General features: G+C 44.0%; 1 protein-coding gene across 2 annotated transcripts in view; it reads left to right on the top strand.

Annotated features, from left to right (window-relative positions):
- The first annotated feature begins 1,785 nt into the window (after positions 1-1,785).
- Positions 1,786-12,552, top strand: part of LEF1 (lymphoid enhancer binding factor 1) — a 114,331-nt gene continuing 103,564 nt past the window's right edge. For both annotated transcript variants that reach the window (XM_044429500.1, XM_044429501.1), the window contains exons 1-3: positions 1,786-2,090; positions 4,413-4,476; positions 5,880-6,013. In XM_044429500.1, the coding sequence (XP_044285435.1) occupies positions 1,878-2,090; positions 4,413-4,476; positions 5,880-6,013 (411 nt within the window). In that variant the 5' untranslated portion in view covers positions 1,786-1,877. The remainder of the gene's footprint in view (positions 2,091-4,412; positions 4,477-5,879; positions 6,014-12,552) is intronic.

Below are 12,552 nucleotides of genomic sequence, written 5' to 3'. Positions count from 1 at the left end.
CTTGCAGGCACCTTTCCGCGCGCGGATTGTTTAAAGAAAAAAACTTGGGTCGCTTTGCTGGCACGGTCCGTGTGCACGCCAGGACTTTGGGGGCCTGTAGTGAGAAGAAAGAGCTGCCACTCGGCTCCTGTGTTTTTCCAGTTTGCTTCCTAAGCTGGGTTTAGGGTTTTTTCCTCCCCTTCTTTTTCTTCTTCCCTGCACGGATACGTTTCCTTTCTCTCCCTCTCCCTCTCCCCCTCTCCAGAGCGTCTATCAATGCGCTGTCAATCAGTGCGGCGGCTTCCCTTTCATCTTCTTTCCTCCCGCCCCCACCCTTTCAACGAGGCGCGCGGGAGGAGGAGAACGGGGGGGGGAGGGAGGCGGCGGAGGAGCGGTGGGTGGAGGGCATGGTAAAGTTACATTACAGAGGCAGAGCGCGCGCGAGACGAGCCGGCGGCGCCCCACTTCGCGCGGCCCGCCTCGGCAGGCGCATCCCAGGCGGGCGCGTCCGGAGCCCACGCGCCCGAGCCCTCGCGGCGGCGCCCGACCCGGCCCGACCCGGGGGCGGCCCGGCCCGGCGAGCTCCCCGCGCGAGAGACGCCTCCCCCGGACGGCTCGCGGGCGCGCAGGAGCGGGGGAGAAAGGGCGCGCGTGCGCGTGCGCCCCCCGCTCGCCTCCTGCGTGGACTGTCTCGCCGCGCGAAGCGGCCCACGGGGGACTGCGGCTTCGCGTGGACAGCGAAGGAGCCGGCTACGACGACGAAGCAGCCCGATCGGCGTGCCTTTACCCTTTCGTCCCAGACCGTGGTAGCCACCTCCCCTCCCCGTCCCTCCCCTCCCCACCCCGTACTTGTTTTGGGGCTGGGCAACCTGGAGCAGCTTTGGCGTCTTTATAGTCCAAGGGAAGGAGGCTTCCCCTGCTAACGAAAGGAGCGGGCGCCCTTGCTCGTCGCGCAAGAAGTTTGCAGTTATTTGCTTCTGCACCTAAGGGATTTCTGCACCATCTCTCCCCCCGCCCACCTTCCTGCTTCCCTTCTTCCTCTAGGAAGCCGAGGACAGAGAAGAGGAGTGAGCGGCGAAAAACTCCTCTGACCGAGGGACAAAGGCAGAGTCCTGGTGTGTGCGCGAGCGACTTTCTCTCTCTCTCTCCCCCCCCGGCACTTTCCCGGTCATCTCCACATCTCCGATTTATTTGACAAAGAGAAAAATCTCTCAATCCGGCCAAGCAGTATCCTCTCCATCGCTTCCACGAGCTGCAACCAGAAGTTTCGGCTCTGCGCTTTTAGCCCCCGTTAGTCTTACTTAGAGTAGACCTATTGAAATGAAGTTAGACGAACAACTCAGAATTCCCCGCCTTCTTTTAAAAAAGCCATCCCCCATCATGATGTTTGCCCATTAGGCATGTTCCCAGCCAGCCAGGGATCCGCGAGAACTTAGGTGTCTCTTTGTAAAAAAACAAACAAAAACCAGTCCCCTCCCCGCAGAGAAGATACAAGCAAAACCGGGAAGGGACGCAAACTTGTTCAGACTTTGCCGTCTTCTCTGCGCAGACACAACAGAGGCCGGGAGGGAGGAGAGCGCGTCTCCCTCTCTCCTCCTGCTCTCCCCCCTTTCTTTTAAAGGCAGGCAGGCAGGCAAAATAGACAGGCCGGGCTGCTCTCCGCTCTCCCCTCCCCCAGGTGTTTGGATACGGCTGGCAGGAGAGGACGGCGCTGGGTGTCGGGTGCGGGCGGGGCGGCGAAGGCGAGGCTGGAGAGCGGAGCGAGCGGATCGTCCGAAGACTTTCTTGTAACTTCCATCATCCCCGCCTCTCTCTCTCCCTTCCCTCCCGGCGTCCCGTCCCGTCCTTTCCCTTATTTATTCCCGGGGTGGAGCAGACGCGAGGCAGCCGCGGCCACTATGCCTCAGCTCTCGGGAGCCGGCGGAGGCGGCGGGGGGGACCCGGAGCTCTGCGCCACCGACGAGATGATCCCCTTCAAAGACGAAGGCGACCCGCAGAAGGAGAAGATCTTCGCCGAGATCAGCCACCCGGAGGAGGAGGGCGACTTGGCCGACATCAAGTCCTCGCTGGTGAACGAGTCGGAAACGATCCCCGGCGGCAACGAGCACGAGGTATGGAGGACGGGGTGGCTGCGGACGGCTCGGGGCAGCTCCTGCGAGCGGCGTGCGCGGCAGTTGCTGGAGCGGAGCAAACTTTCCGGAGCGGGCGATGGCCAAGCGTTAGCCACGGGCACCCAGGCGATAACGTTACGCAGCCGGGTTTCGCTCCCTGGGTGGCCGTCGGCGTGGGGGCGCCTCCTTGCCGTCCTTGGGCCTCCCCCCGCCCAAACCCACCAGCAAACCGGCTGTGCCGTGGTGAATTTCTTTGGAATGCGCTCGAGTGGGTGGCTTACTGCTCTGGGGTAACCGAGAGAGAGAGAGAGTCGGTTTAGGAACACTCGAAATGATGGTGACAGTGATTTAAGAAAGAAAGAAAGGGAGTTAAAGTGCCGAGGGATTTTTATTTTTCATTTTTCCAGGCAAGCAGAGGAAAGGGTGTGTGCGCCCAGCGCTGCAAACGGGAAACTGTAAGCCGCCGAATGGGATACTGTTTGCACCACGGCGCTTTGAAAGCCGATACTCCGCTGTTCCCCATGAATGAGTAGCGCTTGGTGTGGCGGAGGCGCTGTCGCCCCCCTCCCCGCCCGCGGAATTGAGGGCTGGAGCAGGCATGAAGGTTGAAACGGAGCGATTGTTTACCCGGCTCTTTAATCTTCGTGCTACCTTCCCCCAGCCTGAAACCATTTGGGGGGGGGGCATTTAATAGGGATGCAGGAATCACCCCACTCCCCACTTAAAGACTTTGCTGAATGAATCTGCGTTTGGCTCGTTCCTTGTCCGTTGGAAGATAACTATCAGGGCTGGGACTTACCTGGTCTGAGATTAAAACTTGGTTTGGTGCCGTGTATTCCGCATATATTATCGCGGTTACACTCCAGTAAACAAGGAACGGAGTAGGCAGAGACACGTGGGTGGCTAGGTACCAGTTCCCCGACTCCAGAGGAGAAATAAAAGCAGTATGGGCAAGGCAGGGCAAACAGACTCTAGGAAGCGATCCTCCTGTGCATCTTTCGGGGCGGGGGAAGATCCCGTGGAGACACAAGTCATAATGTTCTAGCTGTTAAACGACAAACACAAGCAAAACTGTAGGTTCAGGGGCAGCGGTTGGCTGTATTAAGAGTGCTTCTCCAACTTTAAGCTGGCAGGCATCACATTTGTTGCTGAAGGTTGCTGTGACTCATGCATTAATAAAAACTTGAAGGCTCCTAGTTTGATTTTGTTGAGGGGAAGGCAGCCTGGGGAGACTGAGAAAATTCAGTATTCTTGACATCTGCAGCCTCAGTAGCTTGACAATTAGAGTGGCAAATAAGTTGGGAGGGCCACCCCTCCTCCCTTTCTTGTTTCCTGCAGAGTAAGTTATAGTAATATTTTTGGAAAGCAGACAAGGAGTTTTGCCCTACCAATAACACAGAAGTGGCTCTGAGCAGAGTCACTTAAAGTATGTTCTGTTCACAATCAGAACAGTTAACTCTGCAATTTTATGGATACTGGAGAGGAAGACGCAGTGAAAGCAGCAGGACTTAGTTCTGGTTTACAGGATTGAACTGCAAACCTGTTTGTCTTTGGGTTGTCCCTTTTAGCATTGGTTTGAGTATATATTGAATAAAAGACAGGTAATGGCCTGTTATTTTACTATAATAAACTAATGTCTGTTAGTGTAATCTAGTCTTTGCAGCTTGTTTGTTATAGGTCCCTATAGGGATTTTTTGTGAGGATATAGGATAGCATGACTCTTTTTCCTTCCTAAGGCTACAGTTTGGTACAGACCTACTTGAGAGTAAGTCCTGTTCAACAAAATGCTAACTTCTGAGTAGACATGCTTAGGATTGAATTGTAAATCACTTTTCATGGTGTGGGCTTTATATGAATCACAGGATCCTATAATAGCATTAGGCCTCAAATAGCCATGAAATGTATTGGGTTAAAATTGAGCAATGTCAGATAACTAGTTATAAACTCTTTAAAGGATTTGCATAACTATTGGGCAACTTACTAACATTTAAACAAACTGGAAGGCTTGAAAAAAGTTTGGATAGTTAGAGATTCTCAGATTATTTTTTTACTAAAATGCTTGTGCAAATAAGAACTATGGAAGCTATTCTTGTGTAGTAAAAACAGAATCAGCTAACTTGTGCAAACTGAGGAAAAAACCAAAAAGCAACAGCTACCTTCTCTTTGTCCTTTTGTGGCATATTACCATATAATGTATAAAGAAGGAAGTGCTTCTGCTGGCTTGGACAGTATCAACTTTTATTATGAGCAAATATAAGGCACTCAATAAGATAAATGAATTGAAATATAGTAATGACAGATCACTGTTTCTTTTTTGGTAAGGTGTCCAGGCAAGGTCAGCCTCAGGAATCTTATCATGAGAAAGGCAGAGAACATCCTGAAGAAGGTAAGATTTAAAAAGAAATCTTAATGCTAGCTCCAGCTTTTACTCCTATTATGTACAATGCTGATTTCAATATTGGAATAAATTGGGTTCAGTTGTATTTATTTAACTTTAGCAAGCCTAACTGGCAACCTGCCATCAAAAGGTCTCCATTTGAATATTGGCTATTGAAGTTCAAGCCTCTTATTTTGAAAAAGTCCATTTCTCATATTGCACCTTCATGCTGGAGCAACATGTGGCCAGTAAGCCAGATGCAGTTCCACATGACTGTCTTTGTGTCTCCCCTCCTGCTGCTGAATTTGCCACCACGATGGTGATGGCAAGAAGTAATTTCAGTAATAATTTTCCATACACTCTTCCTCTAACCAGGAAAGGCAACTGTAATTATAATCAACCCATTCAGACTTTTTAAGTTTAGTGAGCCCAGTGAGCCCTTCGTTGTTTTAACATCTGATACAGGAAGTGGCGAATAGCAGCTGGCTTTCTGAACTGCTACTTAACTAACCTTTTTGGTGGGTCCTCACAACTTGGATAGATGGGGTTTTCCGAGGTGGGGGCGTGGTAAGCAAATGTGATTCTTAGCCATATATGTTTTGGGTTAGATCATCAACAGCAATGTCTTCTGTTACTAGGGGATAGTCCAGAAGGGTTGGGTGACCCCTGTAAATGAGATCTGTAACATGACATTTGTAAAATCCAGCATTTCAGGTCCTGCCTAGATGCTTGCAAAGTTGCCTTGATTTGGATTAGATAATAAGCAGATTAAAAATGGAACTTCCTATGATGAGTAGCTTCATCAATGGCAGAAGGGTTGTTGTATACCACCCTGAAATTGTTTTCTCCCTAACTACTACTAATTGGAATGATGAGAATACACTTGTTCATGCTGCGTGTATATAAACTACCAGAATGACAATTTTTGAAGGAATAACACCCCCCACCCCCTATGTAGCTTGAAGATCTTAGTTCTTTATCTGAGAACACTGTGCAAAAATACTGTCAATAGTATCAGATTTGTACCTATAGTGGTAAATTGACTTTCAAGTTTTTGGTTTGGGGTTCAGTGACCTGAGCTTTCTCCTGCACAATAGAGGAAATAATCTCCAAATTTTCAAGGATACCTATAGAAACTTTAATACTGTCCTCCCAAGGGTGCAGTGCTGTCTGGAGAGTATTGGGAGCTGTAGGACTTCTTTCCATCTAAACTGGATTGCACCCTGATAAGACTTTTAAAGATGAAAATGCTGAATGCAAAGCAAGTTTTTTCCCCTAAAAACTGAAATAAGTGCTTTTTCTTTTTCTTTTTTTCTTTCAACTGTAAGAATAATTGCCATGTAATCTGATATAGAGATTTGTACAGCGGAAATTTAAGTGGCAGTTCAATTAATAACTGTGACTTTTTACAGGGAAACACTCGGATGGTGGTTTATACAGTAAAGGACCTTCTTATTCTGGTTATTCTGGGTATATCATGATGCCAAATATGAATAATGATCCATATATGTCTAATGGATCGCTTTCTCCACCAATTCCTAGAACAGTAAGTTTACTTCTTCTATATCACACTTACATTTATCAATGGAGAGTAAGAAATTTTGGGAAAAACAGGCTTTGTTTACAGGTTAGCCATTTTTTAGTTTTGACAGGATTTAAAACAATGCTTTTTGCTAATTAAGGTGCTGAAAAGACATCCCTGTTGCTCATTTTGCACTATGTAAGCTTTTAAAGAATGTTGGAAAGCCAAGCGATTTTCAAAAGCAAGCATGAGAAGTGAATAATAAGAATCATATAGCATATTGGTGTGACTTTGGTGACAGCTGTATTTCATGGTTATGTTTATGCCACTCATGGTGTTAGCGGACTTTCCCAGAAGAGGCAGATAGTTGCCATAGGAGAGAGACCTTCTCTTGGAGTGCCTCCTTATGCATGTTTAGACAGGAAAAGTCCTATAGCTCCCTGCATTCTCCATTCAGCAGTTATGGATGTTATAGGATTTCTTTCTTTCTAAACAATTCTCAGTTGTATGACTATTCTGTCGAACTATGTATAGGATTGCAGCCATACTAATTATCTTGATTTTACTGAAGAGTCTGAGTCCCTTCTTCGAGAAATCTGTCCCAGACAGCACAATACGCTTGTGTATCAGAATAAGAGATGAGTGAAAGAATTCCATGGAAAACACTTTTTGTTTCACTGGAAATCGTCTCTCAGGATCTTTAGTAGATTCTCTGGGCCTATGTTGCCTTTCTTTTAATATGCATACAAAAATATTGCATATAGAAGGTGATTTTTTAAGCTATGGGTGTCCTAGATAGTCTTCCAAAATAGGAATTTCTTTAAAGGAAGGCTGCTTAAATGTATGCTAGCTTCTCAGTCATAAACGCTGTTGATTTTTCTTTGTGTTGAGCTTTTGCTAGCATTTGAACATGGTGGTTTGGAGCTTGCTCAGATAATGGAATAATTGTTAGAAGTACTGAAGAAGCTACCTGAGAACAAAGGTGCTCGCATTTTGGAGAATCATTATTTCTTAGTGTGAGTTGGCTGAACAGTATAAAGCAATGTGAGTGGTTAAACTGAAGCAGCTGCCTTTATCCTGATTGAACTGGGAGAGGCCCAAATGTGTGACTTTTGACTTTTGAAATGGAATGCGGTACATCTGCAAAATGCGCATGCATAATTTCCCCATATAAACATGACAAGTATTAACTTAGGCATGTAATACATGTTTTCAGGGCCTGTGCTGTCCACACCAAGCTTCTCCAACCTGGTGCCCTGTGGATAGTTTGGACTAAACTAGCATTGCTAATAATTAGCTGTGCTGGCTGAGGCTGGAGGGAATTAAAGCCCCAAACATCTGGAGGTTTGGGAAGGGTAATTTGGACAGCACTGGGACTGGCTACATCCAAGACAAATGCACATTGGTGGCAAGGGTGGCTTATTACTGTGATATTTTGACTAGTCTGAAGGGGAGACTCTTTATATGAATACTTATTTTGAAGTACATCTGATTGAAATCTGTTTACTTTTGAGTAATTCTGAATATGATTTGCATTCCGTGTCTTAATTCCTGGTGTACTTTCTCATCTTGAAATCATGTTGATTGCCACAAGTTAGGATCTGTGGGGATTTCTGTTCCATGAAACTGTAGTTTTGAGTGAGATGGACAGATTAAATTTGTCACATAGTGGTGCCCTTTATTTTTATTTTTATGTACTGCTTAGGCTTCTGAAATTGAAGCTGACCTATTAAGTCTGCAGGTTCTTGAATTAAGACAGATACATGAATATTTGAAAATGTGAATATCTACCATTGACTCACTCTAGGTATTAGCAATAGTTTTGGCTAGATGTGTTTGGCATATACAACTGATAATATCAGTGAGGAACCATTCACTGTGTTGCCTCATAAACTGTAAATACTGTTATGGAAGAAAACTGAATATATCCCTATTGCATTAGACAAGACAATTTTTATTGACTTTTATGGTCACTTTGAATTGTTCAGTATCCCACCAAAGAATACAGTGAATATGTATGCATTAAAGCACATGTATGTTCTCTCTCTCTCTCTCTCTCTCTCTCTCTCTCTCACACACACACACACACACACACACACACACACACAATTTAATAACAAAAATCCTCAAGCTATGCCTGTAACTTTTTTCAAAATAAAGATACCAAGATGGGAATAGAACTTTGTGAAACAGTAAAGACATGTTCCTACTATATTGCTAGAATGTTACTTTAAAGCTGTTCTGTGTTTGTAACTAGTACAACTTTGGTATTTTAAAACCCCTCAAGAGCATTGGCTATATTCTGTGGTGAATAGGTAAGAACTTGTATTTAGAGCTTCATGGTTTTGTTTTCTACAGCTATAAAATTGGTGCTTTGTGTGTTGTCATTGCATTCAGTGATAGAAAGCATGGTGTTCAGTTTTTTACAGCTCACGTGCTTTTTGAGACAATCACAGAATTCCCATAAGGAAAATTCCCATCTGCTTAGAAATAAGTCTGATATAGATAAAAATGCCTTAGAGGAATATTTGCAGCAGAGTTGATGATCTTGATAGGGAGTCCTCCCTAAAAAATAATCCTCTCCCTCCATGTTTGTGTTACCTTGTCAAATTGGATTGGAAACACACATTTTCTAAGGCAATGAAGGCTAGAGGAGAGGAGAGGAGCTATGCAGACACCATCCCTTAGTTTCTCTGTCTTCCAGGTAAAGACAGTGAGAATGACGCTGTGATTTAAGGGCAGACTTTCTGGGTAATGTGGTGATGACCATTTGTTTGTTGATCTCTTTAATAGTACATGTGGAATTCTTCACAAAGCATCTGCCCACTGACCACAGCTGTTTTCCCAGAGGTGTTAGGATTTGAAGCACCTTGGGGGCAGTGATTTTTTTCACCTTGTTCTGGACAGCCTGATGTTATGCAGGAACTGTTACAAAAACTATTTATTTAAATAGAGACTCTTGGGTATAATCGATGGCCTTATGGCTGATAAATATTCTGCTGGTTTTTTGTAGTGCATTACTAAGTTAATCACTAAGAATTTTAGCATTCCATAATGAATGTTTCTCATGATGATAGTGACCTAGTTCCACAGTGCTGATCATTCTTGTAAAAAGGACTTTACTTGCAAGCATTTCTCTGAAACATTACATGTTCTGCTATCAAGTTATAAAAAGCTTGAATGTAGGCTTGTATGGTGAGCCACTGATGCAGTAACAGATTTAATTGAATAAGATGGAAGAACTGTGTTTATGGCGGATGTTGGCAGAGTTTTTGATGTGAGCTCAGCAACATACTTTTACACAAGAGATCTAGATGACATGGGAAAACAGTATGTTTTATGCCTTTCTCAATAAGTTGTTGTCTCATTGATCACTGCCATCAACACTGAATCTTACCATCACTGAAAGATGGTAAGCTTCCAAATGGATGAGCAAGTTTGGCTATCAGTTTTGGAAACTTCCTGTTTCTTGAACTTTTTCTGAATTAACGTGCAGTCCAGGAAGTGTGTCTTCTTCCAGTGTTTTCTGTATACTGCATGTGATGGCTGCTTTGCATTTCATATTTAGATGCAGAGATGGTTCGTGTATAATGAAAAATGCTTCACCCTGAGGACAGTATTAAACAAGGTAAACTAGTGGCCTGACTTATTATATCAGGCATGAAAGATTAAAAATCTGAGGTCCATTCATAAAATTGCTTTCCATATGGCTCTTGCTGCATGGCACTGGCAAACCTTCTGAAGCAGTTAAAAGTTAAAGACACTTTTCCTGAAAGCTTATTACCAGCCTTTATTTGAAAAGCCCTTACCTTCATTTAGATTTTGCCTATATTGTTCTTATTCTTAAATATCTGCTGAATACCTCCCATTATACGCTCACATCTTAGTGAGAGGAGGGCTGCATATCCGTGGAAGAGAACAGCACAAGCAGCTGGAGTGGCAAAAGGCAGGATGCTGTTCTTCATAAAGCAAGTGCTAAAGTAGCCCATATGTCAAGAGTAAGACCACAGTCCTTGTGGATGGAGCCTTGTGTGCCTTTTGGCAGTTTCCACCACTGCATAATGTGTCAAATGTGGAAGGGGAAAGAGGGAAGAAAGATCTGTGCTGCAAGGGAGATGGGTTGGGGGTCTCTGTCCTGAAGCCAGGCCTATCCCTCCACAACTTTCATCACTCGAGCAAATGGAAGATGGCAAGAAGTGGAGTTTCATTATGTAGCTTACATACTCAACAAGTAAGAGAAGTCTGGTTTGCTTTGCATCTAGTGCCTAGCTAGGACTGAGCAATAGGTCCTACGTATAGGCAGTGTACTAGTATCAGTTTTAACTTAGAGTCTCATACAGCTGTTAGCACTGAAATTGGGTTTTATCTTGTACTGTAGAAGATGCCATTCTGAGAGAGATCCATTGATTATGGCTGGTACTTTTGCATAACAAGAACTATCAGGTTGGTTTTAAATTATCAGTGCTTGATAAAAGAGGAGCAGAAACCCACTTTGAGTTTCAGTTCATAATGCTTTAATTTTTATTTTGATGTGAAAGGCAGGGAAAGCAGCCATACTGTGAGAATGGTGTAATTAAGTTATGTGGAGAGAGTTGTTGTATCCAAAGTGGATTTAATATAAGATTCACAGATTATGTTTCAGCAGAGGTCTCACTGCTAACTTGGAAGCTGGAGATTCCATAGCCAGACTGTATGGCAGGATGCTTAGGGACCACCAGGTCATTTTCATGTACATCTGATTTGCTCAGATGATAACTAGATAGACCTATTAATAAAAGTTGGAAACAGATTGAATCATGCAGAGGGTGTTTGTCCTGTAGTTAGCCACAGGAGGCCTCATTCTTTCCACCTATAATGCTCCTCATATAAAAAGTGGGCCAAAAGTAGGCATACAGTACTGGTGAGGTCATGGAGGACCTCACACTGGATGAATTGAAAGAGTTCATCTTGCAAACATGTATTCAGATTGGCGCTAACCAGAATTTGTCACAGGTTCCAGGAATGTTGCAATATTGATGGAGAACCTTTCGAGCACCTAAGCGACTAAATATGGCCTGATCAATACTGCATGCCTACTTTGGGCCCACCCTGTATCTGTTCAACAGAATGATATGGCACAATGGTGCTTCTGGTTTGTGGTCCAATAAAGATTTTCTTTTGTTAACCTAGGATAAAAAAGATAATAATAATAATAATAACAACAACAACAACAACAACAACAGTCTGAACAGAGGTATTCTTAAAACATGTGCATTAGGTTCCGACAGCACTGTAACCTACACTTAAGGGCAGAGTATAGATTGTCATGTTATCTGAACATAACCAAGATTTTAAAAAGTCACGATGAGCAGCTCACAGTTCACAACCCGATGCTGAACCACGGTCAATCATCTATGGCTTGCTAGCACAACTGGGTTCAGACAACACAATAGCTCACATTTTATCAACCCATGGTCAATCCTTGAGTGTGTATTGTTGTGATTAAACCCAGCCACTTGGTCTTAAAAGCATTAAGACAAAATTGTAAGTGGCAGTAATATATTTAAATGTTGATGACACTTGTTTGGCTCACTTTGTATATCTCAATGGAAGAGGACATGTAGTATGAAGGAACTTACCTCTGCCTTCCCGTAGTGTCTCTAGATGCGGTAGACTATAGCTTCCATCAGCGTGCACGACCAAAATAAATACGTAAATCCATGTGTGATTTGGCTTAAGGACCAACATTCGTACAACATTCAAGCATGGTCTTTGCCAAAACGAATGTTGGCTACTATATAAATTGAATTGTGAGTTGCTAAACCTTTTACACAGCAAACATTAAAAATAGTGGCTGCTGTGTTGAAGCTTCATTGGTATAGTGTTTTTTTTTAAGGAGTCATAAGAAAATAGTAATTAAAATATTGCACTAAAAAGCATTCTCATAGAAGATGTTTTCTTGATGTGATAAAAGTAAGATTTCAACTTTTTGTAATATCTACTCTTCCAAGTAAAGTGCAGACCTTATAGGGGTATCATGCAAATTTATTCAGATCTCTGTCTCTGTCTGGGAGGAAGCATGGGATAACATAGCAATTCAAATATGGTCTTTGTAAAACTAACTGTTCAATTTCAATGGTATGGAAGAAGCAGAATTTCCTCTGTTCTGACTCTCTTCAAAAGAACGCTGATCCTTTTGATAGCGTTCCCTTTTATGGAATCTGTATGCATAGGAAGTGTATAGACTTTGGCAGGGGAACAACTTGCATATACGGAGCACTCTTTGCCTCTTGACATTCAAGCAAATTCATGACTATCCATAATAGTTAGACATTCTACTGCACAGGGGAGGATGTGGACATGTGCCTGTGGCAGAAGGGCTGGCTGCCACCTCCCCTATGGAAAGGCCCCTCTTAGAGTAGGAATGGGCTATTCCTCTACAGGCAGCAGCCTCAGCTTGAGGTAGAACTTCTGTATTTGCTCCTGCAAAGGCTCAGTTATAGCAAGCACAACCAGTGATGAGGTATCAAGGGGATTTTGGTCCTCCAAATGTTTTGGCCTGCTCATTGCCACCTGTTGGGAAT

This window comes from Varanus komodoensis, unplaced genomic scaffold (genome assembly GCF_004798865.1).
Source record: "Varanus komodoensis strain SLA01 unplaced genomic scaffold, ASM479886v1 scaffold2, whole genome shotgun sequence".
NCBI classification, from domain to species: domain Eukaryota; kingdom Metazoa; phylum Chordata; class Lepidosauria; order Squamata; family Varanidae; genus Varanus; species Varanus komodoensis.
This window is presented reverse-complemented; position numbering and strand designations above follow the sequence as displayed.